Below are 20,690 nucleotides of genomic sequence, written 5' to 3' on the forward strand. Positions count from 1 at the left end.
GTGTGTGATGGGCTCAGGGCACAGGTTTGCAGTGTGTGGATGGTGCAGGAGTGTTGTGGCAGAAGAGTGGGAATGCGGGTGCAGGAGTTTGGTGATGTGAGGGGCTCAGGACAAGGGGATCTGGTGTATGATGGGCTCAGGATTGGAGACTGGGGGGGGGGGTGCACGAGTGTTATGATTCTGCGGCCAGATGGGAGCTTGGCCCCAATTTGGGGCTTGTTGGCCCCCAAATAAAATATTATATCCAAAACAAAATGTTTCAGCGTTGTCTTTATTTATGGGAGGGCCGGGGAACCTGTTTTGGGTCAGGATCATTGACGCACAGAAAAATCAGTAGGGGACCACACAAGTGAGTTGCAAAAAACCAACCCCTCCAAAACCCCCTAAGCCTCACTGATGTGGCCCCAACTGAGACACCTCAGTCCCCTGGCACTCCAGCCCCATGGTGGGGGGGAGGGGAGGTAGGACTGAGATTCAAGGCCTCAGGCCAGATTAACTCTTCTGGAGTTCCAGGGTTAGTGGAATTTGTGGGCCCCTCTACACTCTGAGGTGGGGCCAAAAATAAGGGATCCAGTGTGCAGGACAGGGCTGCCAGTGAGTGGGATAGGGATGAGGGTGCAGAATCTGGGTGGAAAATAGGGTACAGGAGCAAGATGGGGGGTAGGTGTCTGGCCAGGAGGGGGAAGCCAGAAGCAGGGTGCTGGTGGATGTTTGGCTGGGGTTAGGAGCAGGGTGCTGGTTGGTGTCTGGCCATGAGGCAGGGGCAGGGAGCTGGATGGTGTTTGTGCAGAGTGCTGGATGGGGTCTGGTCAGGGGCAGGGTGCTGGTGGAAGCCGGTGTGCTTCCTGAGAAGTCAGATCTGGTGCGCAGCTGGGGATTTCCTTCCCCGAGCAGCCTGCCTGCCTTTATGTGCGGGGGGAGGGGCGGGAGAAGTCCCAGGGCTGCATGCCAGATCCGACTTCTCAGGAAGTACACCTATTATTGTGGTGAGGGGAGGAGCAATGTGCGTGCTTCCTGAGAAGTCCGATCTGGTGCGCAGCCCCGGGACTTCTCCTCTCCCCTACCCCTGCTGCAGGAAGGCCAGCAGGCAGGCAGCATAGGGAAGGAAGTCCCCAGCTGCGCGCCAGATCTGACTTCTCAGGAAGCGCACTGGCTGTTTTGGGGAGGGGAGGAACATCGCATGTGCTTCCTGAGATGCCAGATCTGGCGCACAGCTGTGGGACTTCTGTAGCCAGACATGAACCCCATCTTGTCCCCACCCTCCCCCCAGAGAGCAAGAGAAAGGCAGTCAGCCTTTGATGCCCTGGGAACGCAGGTGTGCTGCCTGTTCCTGACTCTGCCATAAACAGAAACTAGACAGTAAATGGGCTAGCTGACGACCCGGGGCCTCCCACCGCCCTGATGGCTAGTACCAGTAATTGACATGCCTGCACTGTTCCAGGAGAGGACTCTTCGCCCATCGCATATCAGAGGTGCCCATTGGCTGCATTTTCCCAGGTGTGAATTATGCTTTGCACCCTTCGTGGGAAACTTGGCATTCAAAGCCATTTTTCCTAATTGGCCACTTGAGACCAGGAAGAAGCCTACATGACCCAAGGGATATAAAGAGGGGTTTAAGTAGCCCACCCCATTTGAGCTCCAATCATCTACACCTGCTGGCAGGTATTGATTGTCTCCCGAGGTCTGTGGGACGCCCAACCTCGCCCTACTTCTTCCCGAGGGATTGAGAGAAAGACGCTGGCCACGCCAAGTCTGGAACACAGGGGTGAGAATATATATCTGCTGGGTGTCTATTTTGCATGCATTTAATAAGAGCTCAGAGAACCAAAGGGGTTTCATGGTACCTGTAAGTGACTTATTAGTGTAATTTCTGTCCTGTCCTTTGTAGTGGCTGTGTTATCTGTAACACAGTAGTAGCATTTAACAGCTAAGTTTACCCTGTAACAATAAAATAGTAACTGTTTAAGCTGTGACCTGACTCCTTCAGTTGCTGTAACAGAACCAAGCACAATTTTAAAAAGAACTTCAGTCGGTCATAAGGGACAGATATAGGGAGAGCTTGAGCATTGGATCATGTCATACACACACTGCCCTGACCGTCGGCTGACAGAATTGGCGTAGTTGGCAGAGCTGTGGGACTTCCCTCCCCACACTGCAGGAAGCAAGTGCTTCCTTCATTTCCCAGGAAGTTGTAGCACCAGTGCGGGCTTCTTCTTGGGAGTGGGGAAAAACGAAGGGGGACTGGGGCCACCTCGCAATTGACTGGTTGTGCCCCTGCAGCCAACTAGTCAATCGTGATAAATAGGTTGGTGACCACAGCTGTAAAAAACATGTAAGTTTTTTGCTTTATAACTTTGAAAATGTTCGCTCAGAATTTGTGAATCCAGACACCCATCCAGAAAGACTATCAAAATCAGCTAGACCATCAAAGAACTTTGAAATCCAAAGAACTGGTAGTTAATGGTAGTGTCACACCTTGAAAATGCTATGTGCACTGAAGCTTGTCCTGTGGACTTGGAATATAAATTAAGGAAATATAACTAAGTCACAGGAAAAAAATCCATCTTTTTGGCTTTTTGAACTTTGACAGTTAGACACACCAGACTGGACCCAGAAATCCCAAGTGACCACCTCCTAGGACTACTCTGAAAGACACTTTGAATTGACAGATCACTATAACTCGTAAGATTTGGATGATAATGCTTGGTTTAACCTGTAACTATCTCTCTTACCTCATTTTCCAAGTTAATAAACCTTTAGGTTATTTATTACAGGATTGGCTACAGATACTGCCATTGCCGTAAGATCATTCTAGGGTGCCAGTTTATCTGGCATAACTGACTGTTCTCTTGGGACTGGAGTAGCTGAATGTGTGCTGTGTGATTTTTGTTGTGACTATTTGTCACAAAGTCCAGTTTGTAGGGCCTCAGGCAAGATAGCATGCCAGCCAAGCCTCTTTCCCCCAGACATGCTGTGGGGGATGAAAGATGAGTTGGAGTAGTGGTGCTATCTAGCTCTGAACCACCTGAGAGTTCCATTTATAGATGGGATGTTCATACATGGTTGGTTAGGCTAGCATAACTTCTTAGCAAAGTCAGTAAAGCTTGTATAACCAGAGCAGTTAAAAGGAGCCATAGCATAGTAGAGAATATCACTTGTTTTGTTTTCTGTACTGAAAGAGCAAAATGTGTATTTTGTAAACATCATCTCTAGTGTTCCCTCTAATTTTTCCTCCCCCTGAGCGGAATGAATTTTCTGATGTGCATCATTGTGGGGGTGATGTGCAACACATCACCTTCGTATTGGTGCACATAAAATTAATGTGGTAGGAATGGGCCAAGGGGTTCTGATTGTGAGAGGGGGCTCAGGTATGGGGCAAAGGGTTGGGGTGCTGAAGTGTGAGGGCTCTGGCTGGGGGTACAGGCTTTAGGGTGGTGCTGGGGTTGGGCTCAGGGCTAGGACAGAGGGTTGGGGTGCAAGGGCTCTGGCTGGGGGTGTAGGCTCTGGGATAGGGTTGGGAATGGGGTTTGGGCTGCAGGTTTGAGGAGGGGTTTAGGGCTGGGGATTAGGATGCAAGAGAGCATGCTGGCTCTGGGTTGGGGATGAAGGCTTTGGGATGCAGGAGGTGCTCAGAGCTGGGAAGTACTAAAGGTGGGAAAGGGGGTTGGGACTCAGGCTTATCTTCCTGCTGGGGATAGCAAGAAGGGGCTCCATTTCCCCCGGCCATGGTAGTTGAGTGCTGGGACCAGCAGGGAGGAGCTCCTTTCCACCTGCTATGGCATCTCCATGCTGGGGCTGGCAAGAAGAGGGTCCTCCCCACTGGCTGCAGCAGCTTCAGTGTTTGGGGAGAGATATCTTTCCCCTCTGCAGGCTTGACCCCCTGCCCGGGACTAATGAGAAGCTCGTGACCACACAGCTAAGAGGAACTTAAATCACCTCCCCACATTCTCTAAGGTCATGTCAAAATCAGCACCCGGATGAAAAGCCATATAGTAGCCAGACTGATAGATTTTCAGTCTATCTGCCTGACAGTTATCATCTTTGACTAAGGAAAAGAGTAAAGAAAATAACAAATATCAAAATCTGTTAACCTAAGATTAAATAGGTGTCTGTCATTGCAAAAAAAACATTGGATGACAGATTGTAAACAGCTGGCACATTTAAAAAGTAATACCACTTTGAAAGATATTTCCATTTGCAGAGATATTTTTGCTACGTATTGTGGGGAATTTTATAAGAGATGATAGCCTTTTCCCAAACCGTTCAGATATTTAAGAGTGCCCATCTGAGGCACCCTTATTATTGCTTTTAAATATTAAATTGTAACATTAAATGATTTTTTCTTTTTCAGAATTTTTTCCTTCTGCATTTTTCTATAATCATTTTAAGAAAATATACTTAGATATTGTGTTGTAGATATAAATAATATAAATGTTTGGTACATTTAAAGTAATCACCTTCTTCCACTAGATGGCACCAATAGACTGACTACAGTAATAGTCAAATTCTAATTCTGTCTTTGTTTTTTCATCTCTTGTTTCCATTCATCCTTCCCGCCCCCCTTTTTTTCAGTTTAAAAAAATTGGATGAATTAGTAAGATAAGGAGGTTGGAATCACTAGACATTTTTTCTCAGTACAACAGCTGCACATAATTAGCATGTTTATCATGGCATACAGTATTAGCATATTTAGAATAATTTATTTTGTTAAGGCTCTATTGCTCTGATAGTTTAGAATAGTACATTTCTATTGTTCCTATGCTAATTCTTGATTTCTGGCTATACTTTTTTGGTCGGGTATTTGTTTTAAGTATATTGACTCACTTTGTGTGGATGATCTGGCACAAGTGAATTTTAAGAAATAATTTCAGTCAAGAGAAGGTGGTGGCTTCATGGGGAGGTTTTGAGAAGATGCTCCATGAATGGAGGCCAGCATGGAAGAAAGGCTAACAGACATTGGCTGAAGGGAGGTGTAACAGGCGAGGCCAGCCTCTCTCCCTGTTGTTTCGGGTTCTCCGGTCAGCCCCTTGGTGATAGCACCCCGAGGTGGGGTAGGGGGGGTCCGGGCCCACCCTCTCTCCCGGACCCCAACCCAGGGCCCTAAGGACAGGTGAGCGGAGACCTGTCTCGCTGGTGGGGCGCTTGCTCGAAGCACACCAGCTCGCCGGGTTCACCCGCCCTGGGCTTCTTCCTACCCCCTATCCACTACCCCCGTGGCCTCCACGGGTCTGTGCTACCTCCACCCCCCCATTCTGTGCTGTACCAAGCTCTCTCCACCCTCCTCTGCTCGTTCCTGCTCTCTCTACCTCTCGCTTTCCCTCTCGCTCCCCGCTCCCCTCTGCTCCCTCCCCCTCTCTGGCTCCACGGGGCTTTTAAAAAAGACCGCGCCGGCGTCTGGCCCTGATGACGTCAGGCGCCGCGCCCATTGGCCCCTCCCCCTCTGCGCGTCCACGCTCTTCCGCCAGCCACACCCCTGCCGCGTCACTCGTCAGCTGGGCCGCGGCGGCGGAGCAGGCACCGCAGTTTGTCCCCGCTTTCCGGGTGGTTCCCAGGAGAGTCAGGGCGACCGCGGGTTCGGTGCGGGGCGGGCCGGTGTCAGTGGGGAGGAGGCGGCTCGCCCCATCACAGGAGGATTGGGGAAAATCTGGAAAAAGACATTGTCTAAGGTACACACTGGAGTTGTGTGGATGTAGTGCCATAATGCAAAGTCAAGAGCAGAGCCATAGAATGGTTTGGGAGGCTGCTCCATGCTTCGGGGGGCTCTGTGGTGGCCACCTCAACCCTCTTATTGATGGGGCCCAGGGATAACCTGAGGAAGGAGCAGCAGGGGTCATCCCTCCACACTCCCCCATGGTGGCGGGAACCAAAGCCACATGGCAGCTTGCTCTGCTCTGCCTTCTCCTAGCCCACTGTGCTTAGCTTCACCGTGGCAGCAGGAAATGCCCCAAACCCAGGATACTCTGCATCCTACTACCACAGTGAAGGGAAGGGCAGCGGAGTGAAGCAGGTTGCCATGTCGTTCTAGCTCCCGTTGCCATGGTGAATGCAGGAAGTTTTTTCCCCCCACTAATTGAATATAAACATGTCAAAAACACAGCTTAATAGAAGATTGCTTGCCAGATTCTGCCTATGGTTGTGAAAAATAATTTTTGTTCAAATGAGAAGACAAATGAATAAATACCCCAGTCTTGTGACGACTTCTGACTGTAGGGCACACACTCCTAGTAGACAAGATATATGTAATAGTCTGAGGAGATAAGATTTTGTGGGAATTTCTTCTAAAAACATTGGCAGCACATGACTTTAAGAACACATCTCAGGGTTCCGATGATGACACGATCTATGATATCACAAAAATCATCATAGTTTATGAAGTCAAAGGGAGGCTGACTTACTTTTGTAAGAGGACTCAGAACAATGGGAGAAGAAACAAAGATGTTTACCATGAGGCTTCACATTAACTTCTTAACCAAATCCTTTTCTAGAGTGAGTCATTTTCCTTCTTGTCCTTTTTTTTCCCTCCACTGAGGCCAAATTGTATACTTCAGACTCCAGCATTCTCCTGGGAGGGGCAGTATGGATCCTAGGAAAGTTCATAGTGAGATGCAGTACTTACCAAAACTGAATCAGGACTTTATACATTCTGAAGAGCGCCGTTTCCTTTGGGAGTCAGCGGAAAGCATAGAAAATTCCATGTCTCCCACTTCAAGCCATACAACTGCAGGGAAGATGGTCACTGCAGCAGATAAGCTCCTGAAAGAGACTGGGAACAAGGAGACTGATTTGGAAATTGATGCAGAGGAGGTGAAGGAAGCAGACCAATATGATCACCAAAAGATGGGAAACCAAAACTTACAGGTAACAGTTGAGAGGACAAAGCAGGCTATTGAAAAGAATAGGGAGGCCTTTGATGTCCTGTCTAAAGGGGAATTTCAGAAAGCAGTTAACTTGTTCTCAGATGCCATCAAACTGAATCCATATCTTGCACACTCATACACTAATAGAGCCAATGTCTTTGTGCAACTACAGGAACCAAATGCAGCCATTAGTGACTGTAACAGAGCCATAGAACTCAACCCTAACTTAGCCCAGCCTTACAAGTTGCGAGGAAAAGCACTCAAGCTTCTAGGGCTGTTAGAAGAAGCAGCCTGTGACCTGGCCTTGGCTTGCAAACTGAGTTGTAATGAAGATGCCAGGGATATAGTAAAGGAAGTTCAGGTGAGAAACCCAAAGAACTCTGAACACAAAACTAAAAATGAGAAAAATTACAAGTACAGAATGACACTGGAGAGAGTAAAAAAAGCTCTGGCAAAAGGAAGCACTAATAAGACATTCCTGAGGGATCAGGAAAAAGCTCAGAAGGAGGAGTCCAGTGAAGAAAGTGAGCTGGAGATTGATAATGAAGGGGTGATTGAACCCGACAGGGATGAGCCCCAGGAGATGGGAGATGAAAATCTAAAGGTAACAGGCGAAATGACGAATCAGGCCACAGAAAAGAAGAGGGAGGCCTTTGATGCAATGCGTAAAGGAGAACTTCATAGAGCTGTTGATTTATTCACAGATGCCATCAAACTAAACCCCCGCCATACAATCTTATATGCTAATCGAGCTAGTGTCTATGTGCAGTTGCAGAAGCCAAATGCTGCCATTAGAGACTGTGACAGAGCCATAAAAATCAACCCTGACTCCGCACAGCCCTACAAATGGCGAGGGAGAGCATTCCGACTTCTGGGTTACTGGCAGGAGGCTGCCAAGGACCTCTCCTTGGCCTGTCAGCTGGATTATGATGAAGAGACCAATGCCATTCTGAAAGAGGTACAACCAAGAGCACAGAAAATCATCCAACACTGGAGGAAGTATGAGCAAAAGTGCAAGGAAGATGAACTTAAGGAGCTAGCAAAAAGGAGGAAGAAAGTCTTGGAGGAGCAGGAAAGAGCTCAGAAAGACCTGGAAGAACTAGAGATAGATGAGAAAGCAGCCATGGAAAAACAGGAGAAAGTTCAGGAGAATGTAATGAAAGAACCGGAGACAGCTGAGCAGATATTGCTAGGACAGGAGGAAACTCAACAGGAACCAGTGAAGGAACAAGACTCAATTCAGCAGATGGATCTGGAGAAACAGTTGATAGCTTTGCAGCTAGAGCTGGAAGAACAGTTGCAAAGTCAGCAGATACAGCTGGAGGAAGAGGAGAGAGCTCTGCAGAAGTTGCTGAAGGAACAGGAGAGGACACATAAGAAGGTGCTGGAAGAACAGGTGAGAACCCAGATGAAGGCTCTGGAGGAACTGGAGAGAGCTCAACAACTGGCTTTGAAGGAACTGGGAAAAGCTCAGAAGAAGATCTTAGAGGATCAGGAGACAGCTCAGAAGGCAATTCTAGAAGAACAGGAGAAAGCTCAGAAGCAATCCCAGGAGGAAAAGGAGAGGGCTGAGAAGGCCCTGGAGAAATTGACAAGAGCTCAGAAAATGGCCCTGGAGGAACTGGCAATTGCTCAGAAAAAAGGCCTGGAAGAACATGAAAGAGCACAGCAAAAGGCTTTGGTGGAGCAAAGGAAAGCTCAGATGGCTATGGAAGAACTGGAGAAAGCTCACAGGAAGCAAGAAAAAGCACAAAAAGATGCCCTAGAGGAGCAGAGGAGAGCTCAGAAGACCTTAGAGGTACTAGAAAGAGATCAGAGAAAAGCCATGGAGGAGCAGAAGAGAGCTCAAAAGAAAGCCATAGAGGAACAGGAAAAGGCCCAGAAAGCCCTGGAAGAATTGGCAAGAGTTCAGCAGCAGACCCTAGAGGAAAAAGAGAGAGCTCAAAAGAAGGCCATAGAGGAACAGGAAAAAGTCCAGAAAGCCCTGAAAGAATTGGCAAGAGTTCAGAAAGAGGCCCTAGAAGAACAAGAGGGTGCTCAGAAGAAAGCTGTAGAGGAACAGAAGAGGGCTAAAAGGTCTCTGGAGGAATTGGAGAGAGCTCAAAAAGAGGCCCTGGAGGAACTTGAGAGAGCTCAAAAAGAGGCCCTGGAGGAACTTGAGAGAGCTCAAAAAGAGGCCCTGGAGGAACTTGAGGGAGCTCAAAAAGAGGCCCTGGAGGAACTTGAGGGAGCTCAAAAAGAGGCCCTGGAGGAACTTGAGAGAGCTCAAAAAGAGGCCCTGGAGGAACAAGAAAGAGCTCAGAAGAAATCTCTGGAGGAACAGGAGAAGACTAAAAAAGGCCTGGAAGAATTGGAGAAAGCTCAGAAAAAGGTTTTGGAGGAACTGGAGAGAGCTCAGAAAGAGGCTCTGGAGGAACAAGAGAAAATTCAGAAAAAAGCCCTAGAGGAACAGATGAAGGCTCAGAAAACTATGCAAGAACTGGTGAGAACTCAGAAAGAGGCTCTAGATGAACAAGAGAGAGTTCAGAAGCAGGCTATACAGGAACAGGACAGAGCTAAAAAGTCTATGGAGGAACTGGAGAAAGCTCAGAAAAAGGCCTTGGAGGAGCTGCAGAAAGTTCAGAAAGAGGCCCTGGCGGAACAAGAGAAAGTTCAGAAGAAGGCCCTGGCGGAACAAGAGAAAGTTCAGAAGAAGGCCCTGGAGGAACAGAAGATGGCTCAGAAAGCTCTGGAAAAACTAGAGAAAGCTCAGAAAAAGTCCCTAGAGGAGCTGGAGAGAGTTCGGAAAGGAGTCCTGGATGAGCAAGAAAAAGCTCAGAAGACAACCCTGGAGGAACATGAGAGAACTCAGAAAAAGGTTCCAGAGGAACAGGAGGAAACTCAGAAAGAGGCCCCAGGAGAACATGAAAGAGTTCATAAAAATTTTTGTGAAGACCTGGAAAGAGTTCAGAAAAAGGACTTACAGGAATGGGAGACAGCTCATAAAAAGGTCTGTGTAGAACAGGAGCAAGATCAGGAGAAAGACATAGAAGAACAGGATAGAGCCATGGAGGAACAACTGGAAACTCAAAAAGAGCCAGAGAATGCAACAAAAAGTTCATTAAGACCTCTTGCAAAATCCATTTGGGACTATTTTGAATCAGGCTAGACTCAGAAGTCTGACCCATTGCCTGAATTTTTTCTGGAATCCAGCAAACATTAATACATACAGGAATCAGTGCATGCTACTGCATTGTGTAAGTTTAGAGGTTATGTACAACCACTGTTTCATTAACATTAAAACACAAATGGAAAAAGTCTGTTCATATTCTTTTTTATTTCTCTATTTAAACAGTTTTTAAAGGATTACCACACTTCTCACACAGTGTTTGACACATGCACAAGTATACATGGACTATGTGGAATTCTGCTGCCCAATTGAACATGATTGCCTTGTAACTCAATGGCATTTCCTTCATCAATCTAAATATCACAACACTAGTAGATAAGCTACAAATGGACCTCACACTTCTACCTCTCTGCCAATGTCTGTCTAATCTCTCTGATACTTTCTCAGAGATCAGTCGATTGCAGGAGCAAGAACAGGGCTGGCATTTGGAATCTTCCGATGCTATTTATTGTTCCTGTAAAAGGGGATGTGGGAAAGAAGTTATGGAACATCCTGCCAACAGAAAAATCTGTGGAGGGATTTGAGTGGCAACTGAAAGCTTATCGTAACCTGCTGGATGAGGAGCCTCCAGATAAATGGGTGATGGGGGGAGTTTTTACTGAAGATGGAGGCCAGGTTATTGATGGGGAGCTATGAAGGGAAGAGTGAATTTATGGGTGAGAGTGTGATTGAAGAGTGCATTGTTTGTGATATATGGTGGGAGCCACTTGGTCAGGATGAGAGAGAGAGAGAGAGAGTGTGTGTGTGTGTGTGTGTGTGTGTGTGTGTGTTTTTCCAGTGTGCTGTTCCTGTGCTGTTTCAGCTCTTTATAGACAGTTGGCACAGCGGATCTTGAGCAAACTGCCCCATGACCAGTGTTCTCTCTAAGGGTACGTCTAGACTACATGCCTCTGGCGACAGAGGCATGTAGATTAGGCTACCCGACAGAGTAAAATGAAGCGGCGATTTAAATAATCGCCGCTTCATTTAAATTTACGTGGCTGCCGCGTTCAGCCGACAAACAGCTGATCAGCTGTTTGTCGGCTCAGCGCGATACTCTGGACGCTCCCCTGCCGACATCAAAGGGAGTTGTCGACAACCCAGGTATGCCTCATCCCAGGAGGCATACCTGGGTTGTCGACAACTCCCTTTGATGTCGGCAGGGGAGCGTCCAGACTATCGCGCTGAGCCGACAAACAGCTGATCAGCTGTTTGTCGGCTGAACGCGGCAGCCACGTAAATTTAAATGAAGCGGCGATTATTTAAATCGCCGCTTCATTTTACTCTGTCGGGTAGCCTAATCTACATGCCTCTGTCGCCAGAGGCATGTAGTCTAGACGTACCCTTAGGTGCGTGCCTATGTGGCTGCGCACAAAAAATTCTAAGCCTGCCCATGTCCTTCACACAGCCACACAGTGCACTCACCTTCTTGCTGGATTTGGAAGGTGAGTGGCATAGCTGTTCCCATGGGAGAGGTCGCATGGCGGTCGAGGATTGAGCCGTTACTCTGGCGTCTGTGGCTGTGTTGGGGGCCGGCTCTTCCGACTGCTGCTGGGGTTTGGGGCTGTGGGCGGGCAGGTGGCTGCCACTGGGTTTGGGGCTGCAGGCAGGCGGAGTGGCCGCCACCGGGTTTGTGGCTGCAGGCAGGCGGGGTGGCCGCCACCAGGTTTGGGGCTGTGGGAAAGTGGCTGCCACCAGTGTTTGGAGCTGTGGGTGGGTGGGCAGGTGGCTGCCGCTGGAGTTTGGGGCTGCGGGCGGGTGGCTGCTGCTGAGGGTCTGGGGCTGCAGGTGGATGGCCGCTTCCGAGGTTTAGGGATGTGAGTGCCTGGCTGGTTGCTGCTGGAGTCTGGGGCTGCGGGCAGATGGGCGGGTTGCTGCCACTGGGGGGTTGAGGCAGCAGGAAGGTTGCTGCCTGAGGCTTGAGGCAGCGACTACATGGCAGACAGGCGGCTGCTCCGGAGCAGGGCTATGCTCAAACACTGGGGTGGGGATGGGGGTTAGAAAAGACAGAATCAGATACAGTGAAAGCAAAATCAGCATTTCTTCAGTCTTGAGGGGGACTGATTCTGCTCTCACACAGCTGTAAATCAGCAATAGTGATAAAACAGGTATGTGACTAAATATTCACACGTCTTTTAAAAAAAGAACGGATGCATGCAAAATAACTTTTTGACAGCTGTTTTACTACAGCTCTAATTTTGGACTTTACTGTTTATACATTTAAATTCTGATATATTAGACATGGAATCACTCTGTTCTTTTTTGGGTGCTGTCCCTGTGGGTGCTCCACCCAAAGTGTAGTGATGTCCTGGAGTCATGGAGCAGAACTTTTTGAGCAGTTGTCTGCAGGCTGTGCATGTGTGAAAAGAGCCTTGCTGCTACCACAGTATGAGCAGTGCTACAGTGTGCTTAGTCTTGGCCTCCTGTGACTTCTATGGAATTGTGGACAGTGCAGATTTAGAGCAGCCTTGAGGCTACTTATCTCATAGAGCTGGAAGGGACCTTGAAAGGTCATTGAGTCCAGTCCCTGCCTTCCAGGCAGGACCAAGTATCATCCCTGACAGATTTGCCCCAGATCCCTAAATGCCCCCCAACGATTGAACTCACAAACCACTGAGCTATTCTCCCCCTCCCCCCCCCCGCCGCCCCATCTAACATATTTCACTTCATATTAAATAAACATTTAAAGTCATGGATCTTATTAATTATCCCTTGTTTTAATATTCTTTCTTTCATAACACTTTATATATATAAATAAATTGGGTGCCGCCATGGCATACATCCGAACAAGTGCACATGACCTAAATATTGGTACACAAGACTTAACTAACTCTGCTCATGGATGGAAAATCTTAGAGGGAACACTGCCAATGACTATACGATCCAGTAAGGTATAAGGGCACTGGGTCAAGTTTTTTGTTGACAAAGCACAGGAATTGCATCTGACAAATTTCACAAAGATACTGTGAGAATGGACACAACTTAGTGATTTTTCTACCCTCAGCTGGACCAAGACATACTCTGAGTGATCTCTTTATACACGTTACATACTGTCACTCTAATATAGTTAGAAGTCTGACCCATTGCCACCCCCTTCCCAACGTGATCAGGTATTGTCCATCTCCTGGTACTTGTTGGTTATATTAAAACATGTTTATTCATTACTGTGTTATCCTGACATCTTTTAAGAGGGGTCATTGTGTTTCTATAATCCCTATGGAATGCTTTTGGACCATACTTGATATTGGGATGTTCTGGGACCACTCTTCTGGAATTTGTTTACACAAGTACTCTGTGCCTAGCTCTGAGAAATGTGTGTTTTTGCAATATTAGATTTGTTGTTGCCAGATTCTGTAAACTTGTAAGCAGGCAATGCATAACATTTGCTTATCATTGATAAATTATACGTGGCTGAGTCCAGTGCAAATAAAGCAGAGGTTTATAATCTACAAGAGGGGAAAGGAGTCCATAGCAGAAAATGCTGTATTTTGCTAATCACTTGTGGATGATGCTCATTATGGCTAGAGGAACTAAAGAGAAGGTAGTCCCAAGCTATCTTGCTTTGAAGGAAAAGTAGAATTAGAGGCTGTCAGGCTGGACCAAAATTTCTGAAGCTTTCTGCTGCCTGAAGAAGTTGGATTCTATTGGGGCTGAAGCATTATTATGGACCATCCATACCACACAAGCCCTGCAAGTGTTAAAGTACCAATTAATTCCCCATGCTGCACCTGGAGGAGGAGCCAAGGATCAGGGATTGATTAAATGAAGCTCAGCTCTATGGAACAGGAAGGGCCTATATAAAGTTGAGAGCAGCTGTGGGGAAGGGATCTGCAGTCACTGCCCAGGAAAAGGGAGATGTCTTTGGGGTTCATTTGAGTTATACCTGGTCCCCATCTATGGCCCCTGGGGTCATTCTGCAGTATCACTCTCCCTCCTACCAGTCTCCTCCCTTTCCATTTTATGAGAAACAATCCTATTCCAGGCACATCCTATTGCCCTGGCCCTCTGCTAGACTCTCTCCTATTTTTCCACAGTCTTTCTGTGGCCGGGGGAGGGAGGCAAAACTGGATGCAGTACTCTAGATATGGCCTCATCAGTGCCGAGTAGAGGAGAATAATCACTTCCCTCAATCTGCTGGCAGTGCTCCTACTAATGCAGTCCAATATGCTTTTAGCCTTCTGGGCAACAAGAACACTGTTTACTCATGCCCAGCTTCTCATCCACTGTAATCCCCAGGTCCTTTTCTGCAGAGCTGCTGCTTAGCCAATTGGTCCTCAGCCTGTAGTACTGCATGGGATTCTTCTGTCTTAAGTGCAGGACTCTGCACTTGTCCTTGTTGAACCTCATCATATTCTTTTGAACCAAGCCTCCAATTTGTCTAGGTTGCTCACACTTATCTGCCCTTTCTCTCAGTTTAGTGTCATCTCTGAATTTGCTGAGGGTGCAATCCAGCTTAACAGTCACATAATTAAATGAAGATATTAAACAAAACCAGTCCCAGCACCAATCCCTGGAGTGCACCACTTGATACCGGCTAGACATTGAGCCATTGATTGCTACCCAACAATTTAGCCAGCTTTTCGTCCACTTTATAGTCAATTCATTCCATTAACCCATACTTCTTTAAGTTGCTGGCAAGATACTGTAGGAGACCATAACAATAGCTTTGCTAACATGAAGATATATCATGGCCACCAATTTTCCATATCCACAGAGCCAGTTATTTAATCATAGAAGGCAATTAGGTTGGTCAGGCATGACTTGGCGTGGGTGATTCCTTGTTGACTGTTCTTGATCACCTTCCTCACCTCCATGTGTTTCCAGGAACTGAGGTGAGGCTGACTGGTTTGAGGCTCCCTGGATTCTCCTTCTTCTCTTTTTTAAAGATGGGTCTTTTTCCAATCATACAGGACCTACCCCACTTGTCATGAGTTTTCAAAGATAATGGCCAATTGCTCTGCAGTTATATTAGCCAATTCTCTTAGCACCCTTGAATACATTAGATGTTGCCCCATGGACTTGTGCATGTCCAGTTTTTCTAGATTAGTCCTTTACCTGATCTTTCACTACTCTCTTCCTCCCCATACTGTGCTGTTAAATGCAGCAGTCTGGGAGATGACCTAGTCTGTGAAAACAAGCATTGGGTATTTCAGCTTTTTCCACATCATCTGTGACTAGATTGCCTGCCCCATTCAAGAAAGGGTCCAACACTTTTCCAGATCTTCTTCTTGTTGCTAATATACCTGTAGAAATCTTTCTTGTTATCCTTCTCATCTGTTGCTACCTGCAACTCCAGTTGTGCTTTTGTCTTCCTGATTACACCCCTGCATGCTCCTCCCTAATCATTTTTCTAAGTTTCTATTTCTTATAAGCTTCCTTTTTGTGTTAAAACTCACAAAAGATTTCCTTTAAGCCAAGCTGAGCATCTGCCATATATGCTATTTTTTCTTCACATGGGCATCGTTTATTCTTGTGCCCTCAATAGTGCTTCTTTAAAATACAGCCAACTCTCCTCGACTCCTTTCCCCCCTCATATTAATCTCCATGGGGATACAGCCCTCAGTTCCCTGAGGGAGTCAAAGTTTACTTTTCTGAAGTCCAGGGTCTGCATTCTGCAGCTCCCCTTTCGTCAGTATTCTGAACTCAACTATCTCCTGGTCACTGCTGTCCAGGTTGTCACCTACTTCTACTTCCCCTACCAATTCTTCCCTATTTGTGAGAAGCAGGTCAAGAGAAACATGACCCCGAGTTGGTTCCTCCAGCACTTGTACCAGAAAGCTGTCCCCAACAATCTCCAGAAACTTCCTGGATTGTCTGTGCATTGCTGTATTGCTCTACCAGCAGATGTCTGTCTCTTGTGAGAACCAGGGCCTGTGATCGCAAAACTTCTGGGCTACGTCTAGACTGGCCACAAATTCCGGAAAAGGGATGCAAATCAGGTAAGTCAGCATAGGGAAATCCGAGGGGAATTTAAATATCCCCTGCGGATTTAAATAAACGTGTCCGCCGCTTTTTTTCCGGCTTGGAGAAAAGCCAGAAAAAAAGCGTCTAGACTGGCGCGATCCTCCGGAATAAAGCCCTTTTCCGGAGGATCTCTTATTCCTACTTATTCCTAAAGTAGGAATAAGAGATCCTCCGGAAAAGGGCTTTATTCCGGAGGATCGCGCCAGTCTAGACGCTTTTTTTCCGGCTTTTCCCCAAGCCGGAAAAAAAGCGGCGGACACGTTTATTTAAATCCGCGGGGGATATTTAAATTCCCCTCGGATTTCCCTATGCTGACTTACCTGATTTGCATCCCTTTTCCGGAATTTGTGGCCAGTCTAGACGTAGCCCTGTTGTCGGAAGAAAGCCTCCTCTACCTCATCCTCCTGGTCTAATGGTCTATAGTGGATGCCCACTTCAACATCATTCTTGTTGGTCTCACCTCTAGCCTTACTCCCAAAGTCTCTCAAACAGGATTTTCTCCAGTTTCATACTGGAGCTCTGAGCAGTCATACTGCTCTCTTACAAACAGTACAACTCCTCTACCTTTTCTCCTCTGCCTGTCCTTTCTGAACAATTTATACCCATCCATGACAGTGATCCGGTCATGTGACTTGCCCCACCAATTCTCTGTTATTCCAATCACATCATAGTTCCTCAACTGTGGCAGGGCTTCCAATTCTTCTTGTTTGTTTCCCAGGCTTCTTGCATTCAGGTACAGGCACCTAAGATAACTAGCCAATTCCCTACTTTCTCATTATGAATCAGGAGGTCTCACCTGTTGCATCCTCCTCCTTGTATTTCCTCCCTGTATTCCACTTCCCCACTTAAATCTGGGCTTAAGTTACCATCTCCTGGTGAATCTAGTTAAAGCCCTCCTCACTAGGTTAGCAACTGCTTGAGAAGATGCTCTTCCCTCTCTTTGTTAGGTGGATTCCATCTCTTTCTAACAATCCTTTTTCCTGGAACAACATCCCATGGTTGAAGAATTCGAAGCCCAACACCACCTCTGTGACCACACATTTACCGCCACAATTCCATGGTCCCTCCCTGGGCCTTTTTCTTCAACATGGAGGATTTACAAGAACATGACTTGTGCCTCAAATTCCTGTATTGTTCTTCCCAGACCCATGTAGCTTGCAGTGACCTGCTGACGGTCATTCTTGGCAGTATCATTGGTACCCACTTGGAGAAGTAAGAAGAGATAGCGGTCCAATGGCTTGATCTGTTTTGGTAGACACTCCATCACATCCTGAATTCTAACTCCAAGCAAACAGCACACTTCTTGAGTTTTCCAGTCTGGATGGCAGATGAATGACTCTGTTCCCCTTAACAGGTCGTTCCTGACCACCACCACCCTGTTTCCTCCTTGTGAGAGTGGTGGTCATGGAATCCCCATCCCTAGGGCATTGCATCCTATGCCTTCCAGTTGATGGAATCTCCTTCTAATTCCTTCACTTAGTTAACTATTCCAAATCATTGTCCATTGTAGTACCTATGCAAAGAACCTGAAAACAATGTCTTACCTCTATTGCATTGGGGGTACATGAGTTCTCCTCTTTCTTCTGGAGGTCTCATCCTTCCAGTTTTCTTCCCTGCTCTATGGCTGTCCTCTCTGATTCTTCAGCATGCTGTGCCTGCAATGCCCTACACTGACTTCTGTCCAGAAAGCTTTCATTTTCTCTGATGCCACACAGAGTAGGTACTTGGGCCTACTCCTTTAATCTTCTCTTCCAATATGGAGACCAGCTTGTTTAATGGAAGGGATAGTGTATGATTTAGTGCTTCTGAGGAACAGGTGCAGATAAAAATCTAGGTGTTTGACTTGCATGGACTAAAGGCTGTGATAGTAAAGGCTTGTCTCTACACATGAAAGCTTGTGAGTTTAAAGCAGAATAATTAATCCAGAATAAATGCACTTATTCTACAATAGTTATTCCACAATAGCTATTCCAGAATAACTTTATGTGCCAACAAATCATAGCTGCATCTCCAGTAATTGGTAGCTTACAATTTGTTCACCATCCAAAAGACAGAAGTATGCTACATACTTCTGTCTTTTGTTTCAGCTAGACCAGACTAACACGGCTGCATCTCTATCACTGTTCAGCATCCAGTAGAACACGTTAAATATTTTGTATTCGGTTAGGCATTGAATGGTATTTACGTTTTGTTTGTTTGCTTTTTCAAAAAATTTGGTCTGGGATACTATATTCTCTAGGGAGTTATAACCATGGCAGAACATAGATTGATTTTTCTTTTTCTTGAGTATCATATATCACAGAAGTTTTCATCACTGCTTACTCTTAATTTGTTGTTTAGGCCTGTGCATTTGTTTCCAAACTGGCAAATACAAACTCTGCACTGTTGTGACAGTTGTGTATGAAAATGGATACTTCAGCATGCATTGCCATGGTGGACATATATGTTTATGTACTCTTGCCCACCTTTAAATATTGACCTAGAGCTGTGCATTTGAAATGACTCTTTTCATATTTTGACAGTAGGTGGCACTGCAGTATACTTGTGTATCATAATAGCAATGTTACACTAAGATTTTTATAAGATATGGAGAAATAAAATTGTTTCAGCCTTTATTGATGATTGTTATAAATTGCTCACTCTTATTTAAAAAACAGATTTCTATTAACTCAACTTCTCAGTATACAAAGTTTACATAATCTGGAGTTGGGGGAGTAGAGGATTTGGTCATTATAACTATTCAAGACCTGTAGAAAGAGCCAGCCATATGAAAAGGCTATAAAAGTTTGAAATTGAAAAAAAAATTAGTTCTTACATCATCATAAGCAAAATTCTGGGGCTCTGTCCTGCTTTTTAAATCAGACTATAATGACACAGGCTGCCTCTCATTATAGAAGGCTTTCTAATAGTCAATAAGCCATAAACCTTCCTTAATAACCTATTGGCTCACAATTTTGATTAGTATGAGCCTTTGTTATGTACAGAGTCTTTATGCCTGTAGAGAAGGTCAGAAGAGATTGAAGAAAATTCTAGGTGGAAGTTCTACAATGGAAAAGAAACTGAACAGTTTTAGGAATAATACTGATATAAGCACCATTAGTTTGTGGTTGCTTACTGGCCTCAATCTTGTGATGAGTTTTAATTCTTTGAAGACCTGCTCTATTAGGCATGCATCTGATGAAGTGGGTCTTTGCCCACGAAAGCTTATGCTCCTACACTTCAGTTAGTCTATAAGGTGCCACAGGACTCCTCACCGCTTTTGCAGATTCAGACTAACATGGCTACCCCTCTGATACTTGCTCTATTAGGGTAGACTTCAGAAGACACAGTGGCTACGTCTAGACTGGCCACAAATTCCGGAAAAGGGATGCAAATCAGGTAAGTCAGCATAGGGAAATCCGCGGGGGATTTAAATATCCCCCGCGGATTTAAATAAACATGTCCGACGCTTTTTTTCCGGCTTGGGGAAAAGCCGGAACAAAAGCGTCTAGACTGGCGCGATCCTCCAGAATAAAGCCCTTTTCCGGAGGATCTCTTATTCCTACTTATTCCTGAAGTAGGAATAAGAGATCCTCCGGAAAAGGGCTTTATTCCGGAAGATCGCGCCAGTCTAGACGCTTTTTTTCCGGCTTTTCCCCAAGCTGGAAAAAAAGCGTCGGACATGTTTATTTAAATCCGCGGGGGATATTTAAATCCCCCGCAGATTTCCCTATGCTGACTTACCTGATTTGCATCCCTTTTCCGGAATTTGTAGCCAGTCTAGACATAGCCAGTGAGTATAACTGTGGCACCTTAGAGACTAACAAAAACCCACTTCCTCGGATGAGCAGAGTCATAAGGGGACAGTTAAGGTCAGTGAATAGTAAATGTTCTGGAGCCAGGAATTGAAGATCAATATCGTATTGACACTCTTGTGTGTCAGACCTCTAGTACAAATCCTGCTTTATATAGTTCTTCTTTCAGTGTTATGGGGCGAAAGCAACTGTCATGTGACAGTATTCCCTTTTCATTGCTCATACTTGGCACAAAAAAGATCTCTGAAAAGCTCTGTTTTGATCAAGTCTTGATTTCTATTCACAGATCCCTGGTGTTACTTCAGTATTAGAACAAATCTTCCTTCACTGATCACATTCTCTTCCAGTGGGAATGTCTTTCTAAAAGATATGGCTTTGTTCAACAAAATGGTGTTAGATTAGGTACAGGAATGACTACATAACAGCCCCTGATTATAAAGATTGGATCACAGTTATCATAGAAACACAAATAATATTCCTGAGAGGAGAGAACACTGTAAAAGCAGGATTTCCTTAATGTTCAGGCATCATCATGACTCTTGCTTGGCTAGTCAATTTTTATTTCCCTGAAGTGAGCCCACCATAGCCTGCATGACCAAGGAGCAGGAGAACTCCATGGTCTGATGGAGAAGTAAAAACAGAAGGGAATCACCCCCAGCATAGTTAGGTTCAAACCTCTCTATTATTTTACAAGTGTTGGTAACATTGATCACAAAGATATTTGCCCTATTTTAGTAAGTACATATATAACCCAATGGCTCTGATCTCATCCTTTCCCTCCTCTCTCCTGCATCAAAGAGCTCTGACAGGCTGCTGTGGTCACTGTTATCAAGGGCCATGGTAACTCTTTTGTCAACAGCAGCAGCACTTCTCCATTTACATGGATTTCTTATAGTGAGTCAGCTGCAGTCTGAACTCAATTCAAGT

General features: G+C 45.9%; 1 protein-coding gene and 1 long non-coding RNA gene across 3 annotated transcripts in view; both read left to right on the plus strand.

Moving 5' to 3' along the window:
* The window catches only part of LOC142827258 (uncharacterized), a 51,260-nt gene that overhangs the window by 8,436 nt on the left and 22,134 nt on the right, over nt 1–20,690 (plus strand). The window lies entirely within an intron of this gene.
* Nucleotides 6,377–10,152, plus strand: LOC102449766 (uncharacterized). Its single transcript, XM_075921714.1, has one exon. It carries the CDS (start codon nt 6,577–6,579, stop codon nt 10,003–10,005), a length of 3,429 nt encoding a protein of 1,142 aa, XP_075777829.1. The 5' UTR covers nt 6,377–6,576; the 3' UTR covers nt 10,006–10,152.

Source organism: Pelodiscus sinensis, chromosome 2 (assembly GCF_049634645.1).
Source record: "Pelodiscus sinensis isolate JC-2024 chromosome 2, ASM4963464v1, whole genome shotgun sequence".
NCBI classification, from domain to species: domain Eukaryota; kingdom Metazoa; phylum Chordata; order Testudines; family Trionychidae; genus Pelodiscus; species Pelodiscus sinensis.

Coding starts and splice junctions, on each gene's coding strand:
- LOC102449766 (XM_075921714.1), top strand. CDS start 6,577: ATGGATCCTAGGAAAGTTCATAGTGAGATGCAGTACTTACCAAAACTG.